We start from the raw sequence: 21,576 nt of genomic DNA, 5'->3' as shown, positions 1-21,576 counted from the left end.
AACCCAAATGTTGACGCTGCCGACAATACCGACGACGGAATATATGATGGCTATGTGTCGCTTCCGCGACATTTTGTCACAGTCTCGACAAAAACCCATTACATTAAATTTCAGGTTCAGTGACGGTTTTTACCACGTTAGGTAATTTTGATTGGTCTAGAAACAATTACTTTTACAGTCTTTTATTGAGGTTTGAATACGTGTGTATATCTTTGAAACGGTAACAGATATCAACCTACTATAAATTGCAAAAATCATCAGTATTGTAAGACCTTCAACTTGAGGTCATAAGGAAATTCCATCTTGACCTTCAAATGGTATTGTAACCTTCAGCTTGTGACCTTTTCAAAGATAAAGTGGTCCTGAGTTGAATGGTGATAGCCCAATGTCTCTAGTTCTCAGTAAAAAAATAAGAAGATGTAGTATGATTGCCAGTGAGACAACTATACCACTCAAGTTCGGTATTGCATCGTATATTCAATTATGCATTGTGTCCTTAATTAGCTATGAAATTGCCTCAATGGTTTTTTGACAGTGGTGTACTTCATCTGCAGATCATCTTGAGAAATCTGTTGACGTTTTAGGGTTGTGTCAACCTCAGATGTCTTTTGGTTTTGTTGCTATCTCTTACCATCATATACCCATAATCTACTTTTGTTTATATCCGTTTGACACATTTATCTTACAGTTTAATTGTACAAAAAAAAGATATCATATATCATCCATATTGACATATAGGAAAATGACTATGCTCGGCAACCTTTGATTAGGTAAATATATTTTGAAAATTTGGAAGTTGAAAATTTGCATAAATCGTGTTTGTGTCTCAAACAAACATCATGAAGTAGAATGTATTTGCTTCAAATCCGAAGAGGACAATTTCGGGCTAGATACCCTCAATTTTCCGAGAATTGACCAAAGTCTATAATCTGCAATCTTTTGAAAAATTAATAAAAGTCAATTTACGCTTAATGTCACCATTGTGATATTTTTAAGTATCTTCAAGACAAAAAGGAAAGTCTGAAAAGAGAAGCAAAACTCAGAAGAAAAAAACATGTACCATTATAAACTATGCAGAATTTTAGAAAAATTGAACAATCTTAAACTTAAGAGAAAAATCATCAAGAAAATGAAAAACCTGATATTATGCACATATTTTCTAACTAACAGATTTGATACTATAAGAGGAGTAATGCAAGCATACAAGTAGATTAATAGACTTGTCTTCTCAAACTCAACATCGCAGGACAATATAATGTATACATGTACTTGCATGTTGAGTTTCATTGGCATCAATAAATCATGGTTCAGTTAGTACTCGAGTTAAATTATTAAAATAAGAAAGGTTGTAAATCTCATTATTCCACTCAGATTAAGTTGCTGTGATTCTTTTCAAATATCCTCGAACTAGAAAGTTAATCCTTATCTATAATAAACAGCTGCGCCATGAGCGCATGATACGCCCGTCGCATTTTTAAGAATAAAATTCAATAACTTAATTAAAATTTACAAATAAAATGCTCCGCTGGGGCGCAGCTTGATACGACCACAGAGGTCGAACCCTGAACAGTTGGGGCAAGTATGGACACAACATTCAAGCTTGATACAGCACTGAATTTGGATTGTAATTAAATATTTGACACAGCATAGGTTTGAATTGGATTGTAATTAAATATTTGACACAGCATAGGTTTCTGACACAGAATGAAAGTGGTCTAAGAACTTAAAAAATTTTAATTTACCTATTCAAACCATATCATTATTATTTGCTTTTATATATAAATCAGAAATAACCCATTTAAAATGGAAAATTTTAAAGAAAAAAAAGTCCCCCTCTCCAAATTTTTTGAACCCCCTTATGATTCATCTCCCCCAAACTCAATCCCAGCCTTCCCTTTGTGGTATGGTACCTTGCAGTACAATTTCAGAGAGATCCATACACTTGAACACAAGTTATTGTCTGGAAACTAGAAAAATGCTTGTTTTTTGGCCCCTTTTTGGCCCCTCATTCCTAAACGTTTATGGCAATTACCCCCAAACTCAAACCCAGCTTTCCCTTTGTGAGATGGAACCTTGCAGTACAATTTCATAAAGATACATACACTTACACACAAGTTATTGTCCTGAAACTATAAAAATGCTTGTTTTTTTTTACCTTTTATGGCCCCTTATTCCTAAAATTTTGAGGGAATTACCCCCAAAATCAATCCCAGCCTTCCCTTTGTGATATGGTACCTTGCAGTACAATTTCAGAGAGATCCATACACCTGAACACAAGTTATTGTCTGGAAACTAGAAAAATGCTTATTTTTGGCCCCTTATTCCTAAAATTTAGGGCAATTACCCCCAAAATCAATCCCAGCTTTCCCTTTGTGATATGGAACCTTGTAGTACAATTTCATAAAGATCCATACACTTACACACAAGTTATTGTCATGAAACTAGAAAAATGCTTGTTTTTTTCCCCTTTTTGGCCCCTAATTCCTAACATTTGAAGGCAATTACCCCCAAAATCAATCCCAGCATTCCCTTTGTGATATGGAACCTTGTGATACAATGTCAGAGAGATCCATACACTTAAACACAAGTTATTGTCATGAAACTAGAAAAATGCTTGTTTTTTGCCCCTTTTTGGCCCCTAATTCCTAAAATTTGGAGGCAATTACCCCCAAAATCAATCCCAGCATTCCCTTTGTGATATGTAACCTTGTGGTACAATTTCAGAAAGATCCAAAGACTAACACACAAGTCATTGTCATGAAACTAGAAAAATGCTTGTTTTTTTACCCTTTTTTGGCCCCTAATTCCTAAAATGTGGAGGCAATTACCCCCAAAATCAATCCCAGCATTCCCTTTGTGATATGGAACCTTGTGGTACAATGTCAGAGAGATCCATACACTTACACACAAGTTATGTCTGGAAGTTACAAAAATGCTTATTTTTGGTCCCTCTTTGGCCCCTAATTCCTTAACTGTTGGTACCATAACCCCCAAAATCAATCCCCACCTTCCTTTTGTGGTATTGAACCTTATGGTAAAATTTCATAGAGATCCATTCACTTAAACTAAAGTTAGAGTGCGAAAACTAATGTGTCTTCGGACGACGCCGCCGGACGACGACGACGACGACGCCAACTTCATACCAATATACGACCACAAAATTTTTTTTGCGGTCGTATAAAAACTAAAGGGAGGTTATCTTAATAGATATAAACCAGTCACCAAAGTTTTAATGAAAACTGCTCAGAGCACTTTAAAGGTATTGTCCCAAACTGGAAAATCACTCCTTTTTATGGATAAAATCCCATAACTAGGAAATATAAAAACTAAAATTTATGAAAATCGAAAGGGAGCTCATGTCAATAGATATTACCAATTCACCAAAGTTTCAAGAGAACTGCTGAAAGCATTTTTGAGTGATTGTCCAAAAACTGGAAAACCCCCTTTTTTTAATGAATAAAACCCCATAACTCGGAAACGTAAAACTAAAATTTATAAAAATCGAAAGGGAGCTCATTTCAATAGATATAAACAATTGACCAAAGTGTCTTGCAAATTGGTGAAAGCATGCTTAAGTTATTGTCCGAAAACTGGAAAATCCCCCTTTTTTAATGAATAAAACACCAAAACTCGGAAACGTAAAATCTAAAATTTATAAAAAACGAAAGGGAGCTCATGTTAATAGATATAACAATTCACCAAAGTTTTATGCAAATTGGTTGAAGCGTTTTTGAGTTAATGTCCGACATGTTGACGACGGACGGACGGCCGGACAGACGGACGGACTGAAGGACAACGGTATACAATAATACGTCCCATAAACGGGCGTATAAAAAGAACGAAAACGTCACACTTATAGTTTACTCCTATTTACACAGTATAAAATCAGTAATCTATCTTTATATTTCACTCGTGTTCATACAGTATAACATCAATGATCTATTTTCATGTTTCACTCGTGTTCATAAGGTATAAAATCTATAATCATCATAGTCATTAGATAGTGAGACTGGGTTAAAGTAGTAATGGAAAAAGTAGTTTATCATAGCAATGAGTGAAGTTATCTCGAGATTATCTGACATTTTCCAACTTGTAAATGATTGGCCAGTGCTTCTCTCTGTCCTATTTTGAAAATACTAGATTGGCATCATATCCACATAATTTATCTTCTTTTCTTTTGTAGAGTATTTTTCATTTTTCTTCTGATTTTTCATTCCTTTCCCATTTCATCATTTCAAAATATCTGGAATACATAACAAAAAAAATAAATCATGAAGAACCAGTCTGATGTATAAATATATGAAGTACCAGGTGACAGTTTAAACAAATGAAGTATGTTGCTATAAATAAACTCATCATATATACTCATGGTCGAAATTTTGTACGCTAGACGCGCGTTTCGTCTGAAGAATACTCACCAGTGACGCTCGAATCAAAACAGCTAAAAGGGAAAAAATAAAGCACGAAGTTGAAGATCATTGACCCAAAATTCAGAACGGTTTTGCCAAATACAACTAAGGTAATCTATTCCTGGGATAGAAATTTCTTAGTATTTCGAAAAATTCAAAGTTAATTTATAGCTATGACCATATTAATGATAACTCATGTCAACACAGAAGTGCTGACTACTGGGCTAGTGATACTCTCGGGGAGGAACCTCCACCTGCAGTGGCATAGACCCAGTGGTTGTAAATAAACTCATCATAGATACCAGGATTGAAGTTTTGTACATGTGCGACAGACGCGAGTTTTGTCTAAAGTATAGATACATAAAATACCAATCATAATTATATGTAATGTATGTTAAAACCAGAGAAAATTTGGGCACACATACACACACAGGGTAAAGATTTGGTATGGTACTAATGTTAATAAAAATTATGCTCGGGTAAAGTAATCAAATAAAACAACAGAACCATCAAGTATGGGTGCATAAAATGCCAGTTATAGTACAAATACCTGTACATAAACCAGAAAGTCTTGCAGCTACAGTCTAAGTATATATGGAGTACCAGGTTTAATAATGAATAAATGCTGGAATTTCCAGGCTATAGTAATCACACACAAAGCTGGAGTACCAAACAAAAATATAAATGCATTTATATGTGGTATTGACAAGAACATGATACAGTGATAGATAGATAGGACATACATAAATAGCAAGTTGAAAAATAGATACGTAAGATGCATTAGAGGTAAAATGAATTCAAGGCTATATTGTAGATAAATAAAGTATAAGGCTATAAATATTAGACTGACCATAAGTACATAAAGTCCCAACAAGAGAACTCAAATCTTAAATATATTTTGTGTACTTGTGCAAACACATAGAGTGCCAGACTATAAAGTATAAGAACTTGAATATGGGTTAATGAATACAGGTACAGAATGAAGGTGGAAAGATACTCGTACATAAACATCAGATTAATGTAAAGTTACTTGACTGTACATGAAGTACCCAGCTTATGTATAGCTGCTCAAATTGCCAGTTTACAAGGCCCTATAGTATAACACTGCAGTTTGAAAGTATAGACATATATAAAATGCATACTTCCAGCAAGCACCGAAGCTCGTAAAATCATCAACTTTGCTCCTATTATGGAGAGTAAAGATCAGTTATGCGATCATTTTCCGTAAATTTACTGTTCATAAATTATTAAACTTTTGGGAAGTTTTCGTTTTCAATGCTACTCAACTCCTTCGATTTTGCTTCATTTTATGTATTCAAGCCCAACTTAATTGTCCTATGAAGACAAAACGTACGAATAGGGTAAGCTTGGTAAACTTGATGAGATTTAATAACCACTGCGACGATGCCACTACTGGAGGACGTTTTTAACTAAAGTGTATCATTAGCGCGGTAGCTCAGTTCTCATATGAGTCTTATAAGACGAAATGTGCGTACGACGTAAACAATTTAAAGCTTGGTATCATGATAAGTTTTCACAATTTTACAACCACTAGATCGATGCCACTTCAAGTAGTTTTGAAAACACTCGGTTTATCAGATCGCTGATGGATATATCGTCCCACCAACTCATTACCCATTACTCCTATACAGACAGTAAAGATCAGTATTGCGATCGATTTCCGTAAATATACTGTTTATAAATTATTAAAGTCATTCGATACTCGAAAAATTTTCCTACCAATGGACATAGACGGCCTCAGCCAGATTTGATAACACTTTTGGGAAGTTTTCGTTTTCAATCTCTTCAACTCCTTCCATTTGGTTTCATTTTAGCTATTCAAGCGCCACTAAATAGTCTTAAGAAGACCAAACGCACAAATGGTGTATGCTTGGTATACTTGGTGAGTTTTTACAACCACTGCGACAATGCCACTGCTCGTAGACGCTTCAAACTCAAGTGTATCAACACCACAGTAGCGCTAACATGAATTGTATAAGACGAAATAGGCGTAAGGCGTACACAATTTAAAGCTTTGTATCTTGATAAGCTTTAACAACAAGTAGATCGATGCCACTGCTGGTTCAGCCTGGTTGACGTTTCGTCTCCGAGGGAATCACCAAGCTTATAGTCAGTGTACTAATGCTAACAGGCAATGTCATTGTTATGGTAATTTTCTGTACATTTTGTTCATCAAATGTTCATCCAATGTTAATATATTCATTTGAGATATTAAAGTTTTTCTACCCCTAGCATATATGGCCTGAGCTTCATTTGGCACTTACTTTCGGATTTCGGATTTACTTCTTTTTTATTCAATACAATGTTATCGATTTTGCTGCCATAGTTGGATTCAAACACCACTGGTGCCTCTTATGTAGAAGACATGCTGGAAATTTTGTGAAAAAATTTTACACAATAAAGCGACTATAATTATTTTTTTTCATATAAAATTTGTAATTTGGCAATGATACTTGTAATATTGTTTAGATTATAGCAAGTTCAGTACCATGAATGAATTGAAAATTTTTAAATAAGATTAAAACAAATATAAAGTGAAGACACAGTACACTTACTTTTTAATCTCATTATCCAACCAGTCCTTGTGCAAAAGTTTCGACAACCATGGCTCTGGAAAGGCAGACATACCAAGTTTGCATCCAAGTAAAGCACCCCCAACACAGGCATTTGAATCGGCATCTCCTCCCTAAGTAGAAGATTAATCAAGTGAACAATTGACCAAAAATATGCACATATTACTTAATTGGAAAATACAGGATAAATAGACAACAAAAAAACAAACTAGCATTTACCATCTAACAATCTAAGAGGAGTCTAAAGAGCCTTGTAAAGGTCTTCAATTGTGAAAATACAACACTGTACAGCTATAGCAAGATCAAAACAAACAAGGACTTAGATGCTTAAAAATCATTATGCCACTTGATTATGCTAGTAGCAGAAATCATTACAACAGACAGCAATCTTTCAATTCTTTAGTACAAATAAATAAAGACGTCAAGTACAGATTTGAAAAGTTTACATTAAAAAAAAAGGGTTTTTTGTTTTAATTTGCCCCATATCTAAAAGCTGTTACGTTGAATTAGAATATAAATCTATATTTCATAATTGGTTATATGTATAAGTATATTTATTCATTCTTAAAGTTGTTGTTACGGTTCAGATTTTCCGGTTTATCTATATCTAGCGCAATATCTCTTATTTCCTCTAAATCCCTGATGGTGAAATAATAATAATAATGATAATATTTATTATTATTATTATTATTATTTATACTATTTGAAGTCATGGCGTAGTGTAGCAATTTAAACTAGAAAGAATATTTGTGTTATATGCAGTTCACTTTAAACCAATTCATGATGTCAACTGTTGGCAAAATGGTTAAATTTGCGTCACAATGAAAGAAGCAAATGTACAGGGTTTCCAAACGCAAATATAACTGAATATGTACCTGCATCATAATTTTGGTGATTGTCTTCCGGAAATCATCTTGCTTTAATGCCCAGAATCCTGTACCCATGGATTTGTATGTGTAGCCAATTTTATCGGCTTCATCTAATTTCAAATCTTTAATATTATCACATTTCAAATAAAACATAAGGTCTTTCTTTTCTTTATCCGTTTCTAAACACGTTGATGCATATGTGTAAGCATCTTGTATTATTTCTTTCACTTTGAATTTGCCTTTTTTGTCCTTGTGCTTTCCTTGAAGCATGGTCGCTATGGCAACAGACACAGCGACTGTTGAAGCCTGACATCTAAAAGACAAAAATAATCAGAATATGTATAAGCCAGGTATGCACACACTTTTCCTCCATATTCAGTTGCTTTGTAAGTGTTATTTGTATCCAATTATGTTTGAGATGTCGTGTTGTGTTAACTTTTTTTTATTTCACTTGCTTTTCATTTCTGTTTGAAATTTCGCCCAGTATTCAATTGTTTCAGACTATATATTACAAAACATCTTTCTGCTTCATTTCTGAAATCAGTCAAGACTTTTAGTTTTATGGAAGAGTACAACTTATGATAGTTTGTTTTTATGGTTTCATCCAAACTTTGTTAAAATATTTACTTTATCTTTATTTTGCTTTCTGCATCGCATCACGGTGTGAAGTTATTAGTTTCATTCGATATCCACACCATCTTTAAATTATTACTTAACAAATATCGGTTCTGATTGGTTCCCGCATGATCAAGCTAAAATTCTATTGGCCAGAATGAAATATAGAATTCAGAACCTGTCCCGGACTGGGAAAAACAGTAAATTACAGTATGGGGATTCAAGATCAACAATTATTGCTTTGTGTTGGTGTTATTTATGAAACTGCGAAGCACTTCGTTTCATTTTAGAAAGTTTAAACTTGGTCACGATGATGTTTCTGCTTTACGGATGTTTTGAAATGATATGATTTAATAATCAGTATATAGTACAAACAATCGTTGATAAGACGATATATAAAAACCCCATTATCATCGGACAAATGGAAACAATGTAATAAGGTCACCAACTTTGGGACGTACGGACGGACGTAAAAACGGACGTACGTACGGACGGACAAGGGTAAAACTTAATGCCCCCTCCGCTACGGCGGGGGCATAAAAAGTTCTAAAATATCATATAAAAGATCTAGATAGATATGTTCATAGATTGGTTTTTTTCGGCAATAAATCAATAAGCATAATTATTCTAAACAAATATACCTTGGATCGTGATGTGTTGTTTTTGCAAAGTCCCTTGCATTTTTTGTTACATCATCTAAACTCCAGTACATATGAATACCAACAATGGAGGTCCTCATTACAGCACCATTAGGAGCAATATTTCTGTTATTTTCATCCCACACATACCGAGCTACCTAAAATGTTGGTAAATAAGTATGCTTGTGGTTTGAAAGATTCAGAACCACTTATGTCATACCTAACCGTCCTGTTGTTCAGGTATTTAGTTTTAAGAATACAATTAATCACATTTATAAGGGGGCTTCGATTGTGAATTTTTGTTCTAAAAACACGAAAAAAGAATTATGTATACTCTCTTTCCATCATAGGTTATTCCGAGATTATTTTTTTAATTAGTTTAAAAGCATATTTCATTCATTGCGTAATACATCTAAAAGGGCGAAGAAATACACAATAATGAACAAACTCATCATATATACCAGGATTAAAATGTTGTACGCCAGACGTGCGTTTCGTCTACAAAAGACTCATTAGTGAAGCTCGAATAAAAAAAAATAAAAAAAGGCCAAATCAAGTACGAAATCGAAGAGCATTGGAATCGATTACGAAGTTGAAGAGCATTGAAATCAAGTACGAAGTTGAAGAGTATTGGAATCAAGTACGAAGTTAAAGAGCATTGGAATCAAGTACGAAGTTGAAGAGTATAGGAATCGAGTACGAAGTTGAAGAGTATTGGAATCAAGTACGAAGTTTTAAAAGAGCATTGGAATCAAGTACGAAGTTGAAGAGCATTGGAATCAAGTACGAAGTTGAAGAGTATTAGAATCGAGTACGAAGTTAAAGAGCATTGGAATCGAATACGAAGTTGAAGAGAATTGAGGGTGAAACAAAATGATATTTACTTTGCACAATGAAGATTCTTTGAGATAGAATGACTACTATTTGTCTTGATTTTAAGATTGTATTATATATGTAACAATATCTGATAAGAGTAGAATTTACTTTATCTTGCATTTTTTTTAATCTGTTAAAACTAATTAAAGAAGAACAAATATTTCTACCGTTTTATTTATTCTAGTATGTTATGTTGGCTATATATATGACAGCATAAAACACTATGCATATTTTCTATTGTTTTGCACATTTTTTGGTAGATTATACTGTTTTAATGGTCACTTAGTATTTGCATTTTATATTAAAAGGTGCTAAATTATAATATGAGTTGTCTGTTTTATTAAGAAGAGTCTTGGAAACATGACAAAACAGAGACTTTATTTGCTCTAACTTTTGATTTGTTCAGTAAAGCCAGTTTATGGTAAGTACCACGTGAAATTAGTCTTACCTCGTGTGGGTCCTTCAAGTAATTTGGATGTGACGTTACTTTGTCTGTTGTAGCACCTAAACCCAATCCAGCAAAATCACCCAACTCACTAAAACCACTCCGTATCCAGGTTCTCAATTTTTTAGCAAAGTCAACAGGATCTACCTAAAAATAAATTACTTTTTAATATTTTAGTGATGTATTCAGACGTTTTTTAAATGGGAATCAAGTGTTGTGTATTACCTAAAGATTTCGTTTTGGCTAGGTAGGAATTTATTTTGATGTACATGGGAAAATATGCAATTAAACACTACCAAATAATATGAACGGTACCAATTTAACTGCATCAGATGCGCATTTCGACAATAAATGTCTCTTCATATATGATCGAGGATAAAATACTTGAAAATTCTAAACTTATCCAGAAATGTAAAAAAAACTTAGAGTAGGTATTTTGATGAAAAAAAATAAGGTATTTATGGAAAACCATAAACACAAGTACTTGTTTTCCATCCAGCACGTTTATCAGAATGAAAATATTTGAACAAACATGATAATATTTGACGAAATGCACATTTCGTTTCATTTGGTCATTAAAAGTATATCATGTTTAAATATATAGGATAGACAATCGAGTATTGTAGCCTCATTTTTATAAAGTGGATGTGGTTAAATGGTCTAGAGCGCTGGCAGTTGACTTCGAAACTGAACATTCTGAAACATACCTTTCCACCACAGTCGACTAAAGACCTCATGATTAGTATCATTTGGTCACTGTCATCTGTCCAGTCGCCTTCTTTCCACCTTGACCTGTGTCCATCACAAACGATTTGTTTATGTAAGTATTCCAATTCTTTGGCTACTTTCCCATAATACTGAAGAAAAATGAAATATACTAGTAAATTGATGAATTAGAAAAATTACGGAAACAAAATAATTAACCACTTCCTCAGATTAAATTGTAGTCGTTTGTTGGAGACACACTTATTGTAGTCTAGTCATTTGTTGAAACAGTGGTATTGGTTGTTAAAAATAATCACAAATATCAGAAAACTGAAATCTCTGTTTGGTTGTTTTTCTGAGTTTGAAGGTTAATTCAAGTACGGATATCAGAGTTACTATCAGAAAAAAACTGTACAACGATGCGAGTGTATGACAGGACAATTAGTGGAGACAAAGTCTATGAAGGATTTAAGTTCTTCCTAACTTTATATATGGGTATATGCTGACGCCCATGCAATACATTCATCAATGTACCGTGTGTAAAGGTTTTGAATATAACCTTGAAATTCTGAAACATCTTTTCCTCTAGGAAATAAACAAAGAAACATGCAAAAGTAATTTATCGTATAACAATTCTCATAGAGTAATATTCCACACGAACAGGAACGTATCAAGGTCAAGAATCAGGTCGATGCCACTGCTGGTGGATATTTCCTTCCCGATTGTATCACCAGCCCTGTAGTTAGAACTCCTGTGCTGACATGAAATAATATTAATATACCTCTTTTCTATAGATTACTAATTTAGAAACTATTGTCAGAAACAAGCTCTGTGGGTAGGTTTACATTGGACGTCTGGTAGATCGATTTACAGAACACTCGCGTTCTGTTCAACACGAACACGATTGGTTTTGCAGAACACTTGCGTTCTGTTCAAGACGAAGACGAACACGATTGGTTTTGCAGAACACTTGCGTTCTGTTCAAGACGAACACGATTGGTTTTGCAGAACACTTGCGTTCTTTTTAAGACGGACACGATTGGTTTTGCAGAACACTTGTGTTCTTTTCAAGAGGAACACCAATGGTAATTATTGATGGCAGATAATTGATTTTAATTCATTCACAACTATTGATATTTAGATATATTGCACATATCATTGTATTTTGTTGTCTTCTGTCTATTGTCAAAGCATTTAAGACATGCGGGTGACTGTTTTTATTCTAACAGACTGTGCTATGAACATATTTATCTTTTTGTCACACTAAAACCTGGCTATCAACATTAAATAAAAAGCTCCACAAGGCGCAGCTTGATACGACCGCAGATGTCGAATCTCGAACAGTTGGGGCAAGTATGGACACAACATTCAAACATGATACAGCTCTGTATCTGGACTGTGATTAAATATTTGACACAGCATTGGTTTCTGACACAAAATGAATGTGGTCTAAGAACTTGAAATTTGAAATTAGGCATTTACCTATTATGGCCCGATATCCAAAATCTTAATACATGGTTAGATTCAGAATATCAAAGAACCCCAGAATTCAATTTTCGATGAAATCAAACAAAGTTTCATTTTGGACCCTTTGGACCCCAATGTGGACCAATTTGACAACAGGGCTCAAAATCTAAAATCTAAATACACGGTTAGCTTCAGCATATCAAAGAACCCGATATATTCATTCTTTGTTGAAATCAAACAAAGTTTAATTCTGGACCTTAATTTTGACCAACTTGAAAACTGGACCCAAAATCAAAAATCTCAATACGTATTTAGTTTCAGCACATCAAAGAAGCCTAGAATTCAATTTCTGTTAAAATCAAACTAAGTTTTATTTAGGACCCTTTGGACCTTAATGTGGACCAATTTGAAAGCAGCGCTCAAAATTAAGTACCTAAATACACTGTTAGATTCGGCATCTCAAAGAACCCCAGTAATTAATTTTTTGTTGAAATCAGACAAAGTTTAATTCTGGACCTCAATGCGTACCAATTTAGAAACGGGACCAAAAATCCATCCAAAATATAAATACACGGTTTATAGATTCAGTATACTAAAGAACTCCAAGAATTCAACTCGTTGAATGAAACCCCATTGAAATTGGTCACGAAATAAGCAATGTATACAAAGTTTTAGAAAAGTATTGTTTTTCGCCTCTTTTTAGCCCCTAATTCATAAACAGTTAGAGCCATAACCCCAAAAATCAATTTCCAACTTTCCTCTTTTGGTATGGAACCTTGTTGTACAATTTCATAAAGATCCATAAATTCATACTCAAGTATTTGTCCGGAAACCTTAAAATCATTGTTTTTCGGCCTCTTTTGGACCCATAATTCCTATACGTTTTGGGCCATTACCCAAAAAATCAATCCCAACCTTCCTTTTGAGGTATGGAAACTTGTGTTACAATTTCATAGAGATCCATACACTTATACACAAGTCATTGTCATAGAATGCTAAAACAATATTCACCAGCTTTGCTTCTCTCTTCGATAAGAATTCAGTGAGGAGTCCAATTGCATCCCCAATACATTGTCCATATATAGTAGCTAGGATTCTGTCCATCGTTTCTGGTGATGGTTGGTTATTCTAAAAAAAGAAGCGATGACGTTTTTATACATTTTGACATTTGGTTTGATTATGTATGAAGATTATTTGTTCTAATTTTTATGAAAAAATCACAGATGATTTTTTTTTTTTTTATATAAATATACAGCAAAAAAAAATGCCGTTTCTTTTCTAAAATCATGAAAGTTTAATAAAAATGAATTATTTTCAAAGATATTTTACACAATTTTAGAACAGACTTTTATAAAGAAGATAGTCCAATTTTTTTTACAAAAACGCGGGATAATATGAATGCCTACTCAAATCCAATCTATTAGAAAAACGAACTATTACAGAAGAGTGTCCACCATGAACTTGCACTGCACTATCATTAGAATAGTAGAATAGAATTATATACAAATGGATGAAAATTATATATAACTGTGTTACAAATATTAATATAATATATAACAGCAAACCAGAGTATACTGATAACAAATGATTATATCACTACAATATAATAGTTATAACGGTGAGGTTGAATTCCTTGTCATTTATTCATCATCCACACAGGAGCATGTCTCAGAAAAAAATATATCTATGTTCCTTAACCCAACTTTCAGGTATGGAAATGTTATTTTCTTTTTGAGGCAAGTGCTTGTGACCATCCACCAGAACTTGCGGTCATCCGATGTTCAGTAGTTCAGTACTTTGATTAAAGGTTGTGAGGTATAATCTCGTATTTGTTGAGTAAAATTTGTGCTTGATGTATAAATATCTTCAATAGCTTTTGATAAAGTTTGTCGCTATAACATATATGACGTCTTTTAAATGAGATGAATTTCGATTTCAGATATCGAAAAGGGAACTTCGAACTTTTTCAATTATTGTGTGATATTGATTGTTTTTCTCATGTAGTTCAAGTATTGCTCCTACGATTTGTTGCTGATTACATTTTCAGGATTCTCATTTTTACAGAACGCAAAAGTCTTTTCGCCGTAGTACGGTACGATACTTTTTGGTGCAAAGTTCTGTATTTCAAACGATGATTAGTCGCCGTGTCATTTTACAAATGATATTGATGAAGAAAATAATGTTATCCAAAATATTCACTGAATTTTGTATTCATTATCTTGTTGTATATTTTTTATCATTATCTTGTATATTTTTTATGTATGTATACATTTCATAACCATTTGACGCATAACTTAAATAGTACGAATTATCGTTGAGTATTATCTAGACCCTCTACATACATGTAGGTATATTTAGGTATAACATTTAGTGCATCAGGATCTTTTTCCTTTGCTCAGAAGGAATTGTACAATAAGGCACTGAAAGCATACTAAAAGCTACGAAAGGACTTCTTGTCACTGAATCCAAATATTAAAAACAGCCTCCACGTATTTGATCATAGTAATTACAATTAAACCCATTCTTTTGTATAGTTCGGAAATTTGGGGCTTTTTTAATCCCTTCAAAAAAAAAAATTTCTCAGACTTCTACAGTTGATCAAGCCTATCCTAAACTTCTTTCTGAAAGATTACATGTGAAATTTTGTAAACTATTACTAGGTGCGGGGAAAAGAACAACAAACTTTGCCACTCTTTCAGAACTTGGGAGATTTCCTTTACATTTTGATATCACCAAATCTATGATCAGATACTGGCACCGGCTTGAAAATTTGGGTTCATCCTTTCCATTACTAAAAGATGCATATTTAGAGTCAAAGCTATTATTTGAATAAAACATTCCTCTTGGTATGGATCTTTAAACTATTTGCAAAAAAAAAAAAAAAATAATGGGGTTGACAGTCTAGCCTTTGCAAGCAACTTTAGATTCAAAATTTTAATTAAAATTTTTTTTATCAGCACTATGAAATACAGTGGAGAAAACAAATGCACAATTGTGCTGATGGGAAGCTTTGTACATAGCTATAGCACTTTTATATATAAGACTCATTTTGGTCTTGAAAGATATCTTACTTTATTACAATCACCTGAGCAGAGGAGAAATTTCACTCGATTGCGTATTTCTTCTCACAGACTAAGAATTGAACAAGGTCGCTATCAGGGTACTCTCCGACAAGACAGAATATGTCTCAGGTGCACCTCAAATGAAGTTGATGATGAAAAACATTTTTTATTTGTGATATTTTTTTTATTAAACTGGTAATATTTTATCTTTTCGTAATATGTGCACTTTGGCATGTCAATTAGCATTGTCCCTTGGTGCCTCTTGCAGTTGTGTCACTTTAAATAGTACTGACTCCTCTGCACCAGGCACGAGGATGACATACCAGTTATGTGCAACTTCTTACAATATCTTACCATATCATTAATCATGTTAATGTCCCGATACACATTTTAATATGCACCCACCATGCAATATAGCAACGTCCCTTGGTGCCTCCTGCATTTAAGCTAGATATATTTAGCCTACTCACATAATTCTTTTTTGTTACTTTCTAGAGGTGTGCCTGAGAAGAAGGTTTTATATATACTATATATATAAGAATATGTGAAAACTGTTGTTTCTTATTTGTGTTTGTAACTATGTATACTGTATTGTTTATTATTTTTGTAAAAATAATATTATAATGACATTAAGATAAGATATTTTTTAAGATATTTAGATATTTTATTTCCAATTATGGGCCCCAAAGGGCATAAACATTACAACATCAATAATTTTTTCATAATACAATACAAACAATGAGATAAAAAAAAAAAAAGTTAAACGAGAACTATTTAAGTTCTTAAAGAATACGTAGATAAAGAATCTATAGTATGTTGTTTTTTTTAATACTAATGCATTTTATTGCAAGTGTGGTTGATATAGATAACAAACAAACAGCCCAAAAAGAAAAAAAGAAAAATAGATATCCACATATGTATAGTACACAAAAAGTTGGATCAATTAAATATATAATAATTAGCCAAAAAGAAAGTAGAAATTAAACATGTCCATGACTCATCCTGTGTCAGCAGCAAATAGGAAAGCATTATGGTTTCCTAAAGGCAGCTGACACCAGGGGGCGATACCTTATGGGCCATAGGCATGTAAAATGTGTGTAAATGTCTCTTTCCTACCTGTATCAAAAGCAAACAAGGAAGCATCATAGGTAACTTGAATGCAGTTGATACCAGGGGACGATGCCTCAAGGATATAAGAGAACATTTGAATAAATAATATATCTTAACAATTATTTTTTTTTTAATCGGCTAGTATGTTTGTGATATTCAGATGAATATAATTTTCTATGTCCAATCAAATGTATATACACACATAGATTTCCTTTAACTAATCTTCACTAAGGAAGATGTTTGTATATAAAATTACATATTATTTTAAGTAACTCAACATTTTCTACACTAAATAACCAGATAATTTTGCTTTGACTGTTCATATGATTAAAATAAGAATTATATTGTGCAATACTAGCTAACATACAATTTCTATCATCCTCAAATTTGTTACAATCAAATAGAAAATGAGCCTCATCTTCGACAGTATTGGAAGAACATTTATTACATATTCTGTTAATTCGGGGAATACCCTGATATCTACCTAATTCTATTTGTAATCTATGAGAAGATACACGTAATTTAGTAAAACTTCTTCTAAGTTCAAAATTCTTGATCAATGTTAGATATTTTTCAAAACCAAAATTTGTTTTATATAAAAGGTAGGTTTTCAGTTTACTGTCTGAAAATTTATCTATTTGTTTTTTCCAACAGCTAATAAACAATATTGATAGCTTGGTTTGTATATATTTCTTAAATTTGTATAAGGATTCACAAAATGGATTATATTATGCTCCTTGTGAGCCCATTTGATGGAGAAAAAAAATAAAGCATCATTTGTTTACGCGATTAACTAGTTGTTATGATTTTTAGAATTCAATGCTTAATATATACAGTTTACTTTATTTATATGAAGCCTGGAAAGTTATGCATTATTAGTTTAGGTGTAATACCACCAAATCATAGTACGTCACATCCGGTTGCATACGAAAATAGGTCGAAAAAAAATATTCCCTTGAATTTGACAGTTGTAGGTAATTGATCCTACATTTCATTGCAGTAAAACATTTCTGAGTCATAAACATATATCTTGGGTATTTCAAAGCACCATTATTTCTTTATTTGGGTTTTCTATAGAATATTTTGGAAACTTGAGGTTACATGGTTACTAAAGCTTGTACACAGGTTAAAAAAGGGGGAAAATTTGATTGGTTAACTTCCAGTGATGGTTATTTTCTTATATGCAATGAAATGTTATGTGAAATTTTTTCTATAGTACTGGACAGGATAAAACTTTACTCATGCCAAGTATTTCTTTATTTGAAACAAAGATAAATTCTGCACAATTTTTTGAAAAGTGCAAATTTAACAAAGACTAATAGGGGAAAATCAATGGTGGTATTACACCTTTATAGATATTATTATTAACCGAAGGACCCCTGTTAGAACCTCACACGTTTTTGACCTTTATTCATCGATCATGACGCAATCAAGACATTTAAATGTTCTATTTATATATTTCCAATGATTGAGAACATCAAAATATTCGACCGCAAATGTGTCTGTATACAAAAATGTATCCACAAAAAGGCTTAATTGTAATGATAAAATACATCCAATTTATTTACACGTTTCAGGGAGTGGTCGTGTTCAGTAATTTATTTGTCCATATGTGTATTCAAAAACACATTTTTACCATGTTGTTTATAATTAATACTTACAGAAGCTGTTTCGCTGTCTCCGCTGCTCGCCATTGTCAGATCGTAGAATGAATTTTGATGAAAAGTTGTGTTTACACCATTTCATTTATATAGGGAATAAGCAATATCTATAAATAGAATCTGACGCGTTAAATATATATTAATATTCTATTTATATTCGTATTGGGAAATGGGGGACTTAATGGGTAGTCATCAAATCCAAAAATCCTTCGTTCTATTTCTTTTTCTTTTTGATCTTGTTTGTTCGATTTTATTTTTATTTATCTTTATTAAAAAAAGAGAAAAAAATACGCTCAATTATTCAATCTTTTATACATTCTTAATTGGCTTTCTGTTTTTTTTTAGCATTCATGCATATTATGAACGTAAATCGATCCAGAAAAGTGGTTCGAACGAGCAATTATAAAGTGTTATATGTATATTTCATTTCCAACACTAGTCGATATCACTGCTGGTCACATGCGCCTTTGGCATGGTACCCCGTTCTCTTTTCATCTTTTCGTTATTGGTGTTTTAGATTTTTTATCATATTTTCTATAATATTTCTAACTTATTTTCAGTTATCCGTTAAGGTGTGACCGAGGCTTTATGTTTTTGGTCATGTATACTCAATCTTACGATAGAGAGGAGGGGCAGCACGTTGAGGATACTGTAAGATAAAACCAAAACCATGGGACATAAGTTTAAATATTTAAGAAAATAAGATAAAATTTAAAAAACACAAAACACAAAAAATAGGAAAAGAGAAAGGGGTTCCATTTCCCCAAGCACCTGTGTCGGCATGATTTGTAACATTCCTTTCTTAAATTTTCCGATGATTAATTCTGATTTTTTATTTAGAGACCTTCGGCGGATTTTGCTATTCTTGTTAGGACCCTTTTGGCGTATATAGCTGGTAAAACCCCCCGTCACACTAGACCAAGACCATGAAGATCCCACTACGATCTATAAAAAATAAGATCGCGATGATATCGTGGTATGATCGGCTAGAATATTCAGTATTTCATAGTTTTCATGTTCATATCACGACCTTGCTATGATCCTGATAAGATTCTTCTACGTCGATAGTAACACATTCTAGTTACGATCGTGTCACGCTCTTGCTACGTCTTATTAATAAGACCTTACCACGACTTGCACGATCTCTGTACGCTTCTACCAAGACCTTCCCGTTCGCATTACGATCTCAATACGAGTCTACTACGATCGAACCACGTTTCCACTACCTTGTCGCTGCGCTCTTCGTCCCTTTAAATATATTGACTTTCCCCATTGTACACACCAGTTTCCTTAAGAAAACATGCCTTCAAAGGTATCAAAACACATTGCATCCGTTTATTTTCACATCAACAGAATGAGATCGTGCAATTATCGTGGCTAAGACGTAATAATATCGTAGTAAGGTCGTACTAAAGACGGCAAGCACGTAGTAGCAGCGTACGATTGTCTTTCTCATCGTAGTATAATCGTATCAATATCGTAGTAGAATCGTAATAAAGACGTAGTGAAATCGGGATAGTCGCAGTGAAATCGTTGTAAGGTCGCAGCGAAATCTTATCCATTTTGCTACCCGATTGCACCACATTTTCAATACAATGCTTCTACGCTACTCCCGATCTTACTACGTCCTTACTACGACATTCCTACGCTTCTACTACGACTAGTTTTGGCCACGAATGCACTACGAATGTTTTGAGCATGTTCAAAGTTGGTCGTGGACCTCCACGATCATGAAGACCTTGGCACGTCCTTATTACGACAACAACAACCTTACTACGACTTCTAAATTTTTTCATAATTTCTGAGATCGAGCGAGATCGTGGTCCTAGTGTGATGAGGTATTAACTTCTCGAGATTTATACATCCTTGGTATTTACATTGTTTGTTTTGAGGGTACCTAATGAAAGTAAATGCAGAAACGTGCTTCAGACTCACCAAAATTATAAAGTGCTGTTTTTTATGTAAATTTGAATCAACGGCTTTAAAATAAACAAGAAGTAAGTACACATCAATCAATGAAACATTACTGAGTTTCATATTACATATTTAAATATTTTCTAGAGTTCCCTGTTCTCAACGTTCTTGTACTTGTGACTTCTCATCAATATCTATTCAAAAATGTAAGTTAGCTATAATTTCTATTATTTCTTCTGTTTGAAAACGTAAAGTTTTTTTTATAGTTGACTATCAGCTGCCAATTCCCCCATTTTTCGTATAAATAGTTTGGACTTGACAGTAGGCCATCTTTAGTTACAGACATTATTAACGCATATAATTTCCTTATGCCCGTTTGGTCCATGAGTTTTCTGTTATAATATATTTCCGTCCGCATGTTCCAGGTTAACGTGTACGTTTACGGCGATCAATTTTCGGAAGACCTCTTTTTTTTTTAGCAAAAACTATAGCACCCAGCTGCTTTTGGACGGCAAACAGATCAAGAGAAAGCAAACGACACCTTGCTGGATTTATTCAGCCGTAGTTTTTATTTGACAATTATAAATAATTCCCTTCTTCTCTGTACAATATCAAACAAAAAGCAAAATGATATGTAGCTATTATGATTATGTGAATGCCAAATTTCGAAAAATACAACAATCAAATATATTATTGACATTAGAATATGAATTACCAAATAACACCTGAATAAAATAATGCTAAAACTGATCTATGAAAAAACTTGTACTTGTTGATCTTTCTTTCATGGAATTGACGATGAATACAGCGATTCATATTTTACAGCGATTAATATTACCATAGGAAGATAAGATAAGATAAGATAAAAATTTTATTAATCTAATCAAGAACCCATAAAGGGCATCATTTACAACAATATTATGCACAATATGATTGGAAAAAAGAAAAACGAGTCTAATATATACTATCATGTTATGGACATAATAATTTTCTCTGTTCGTTATATAAAGTGATAAGGTATCAGATCTTTTGACCACCCAAAATGTTTTAAAACTGTTACAAAGTTTACAATTTACAAATTTAATTAACTTATTGAGCTTTGTATTCAAATTTTGTATATCAAGTGATTGAAGTACATATCTCATAGACGAATACCAACAATTAATGTTTCCTGCATCTAAAATTTTATTACAAAAATAAGCATCATAAAG

At 33.0% G+C, this 21,576-nt stretch overlaps 1 protein-coding gene across 4 annotated transcripts in view; it reads right to left on the bottom strand.

Annotated features, from left to right (window-relative positions):
• Positions 1 to 18,570, bottom strand: part of LOC127720313 (ADP-ribosylarginine hydrolase Tri1-like) — a 49,186-nt gene extending 30,616 nt beyond the window's left edge. Inside the window, exons 1-8 of one of the 4 annotated variants that reach the window (XM_052226887.1) lie at positions 18,452 to 18,570; positions 13,630 to 13,746; positions 11,154 to 11,303; positions 10,450 to 10,593; positions 9,129 to 9,283; positions 7,879 to 8,185; positions 6,986 to 7,116; positions 3,848 to 4,243 (exon numbers count right to left, since the gene is read on the bottom strand). In XM_052226887.1, the coding sequence (XP_052082847.1) occupies positions 4,192 to 4,243; positions 6,986 to 7,116; positions 7,879 to 8,185; positions 9,129 to 9,283; positions 10,450 to 10,593; positions 11,154 to 11,303; positions 13,630 to 13,746; positions 18,452 to 18,484 (1,089 nt within the window). In that variant the 5' untranslated portion in view covers positions 18,485 to 18,570 and the 3' untranslated portion in view covers positions 3,848 to 4,191. Of the gene's footprint in view, positions 1 to 3,847; positions 4,244 to 6,985; positions 7,117 to 7,878; positions 8,186 to 9,128; positions 9,284 to 10,449; positions 10,594 to 11,153; positions 11,304 to 13,629; positions 13,747 to 18,451 lie in introns of those variants that run through there. The other 3 variants (XM_052226894.1, XM_052226899.1, XM_052226907.1) reach the window with 3 other exon arrangements.
• Positions 18,571 to 21,576: the final 3,006 nt, after the last annotated feature.

This window comes from Mytilus californianus, unplaced genomic scaffold (genome assembly GCF_021869535.1).
Source record: "Mytilus californianus isolate M0D057914Y unplaced genomic scaffold, xbMytCali1.0.p SCAF_1, whole genome shotgun sequence".
Classification (NCBI taxonomy): Eukaryota; Metazoa; Mollusca; class Bivalvia; order Mytilida; family Mytilidae; genus Mytilus; species Mytilus californianus.
The sequence above is the reverse complement of the archived record's forward strand: the minus strand, read 5'-3'. Positions and strand labels throughout refer to the sequence as shown.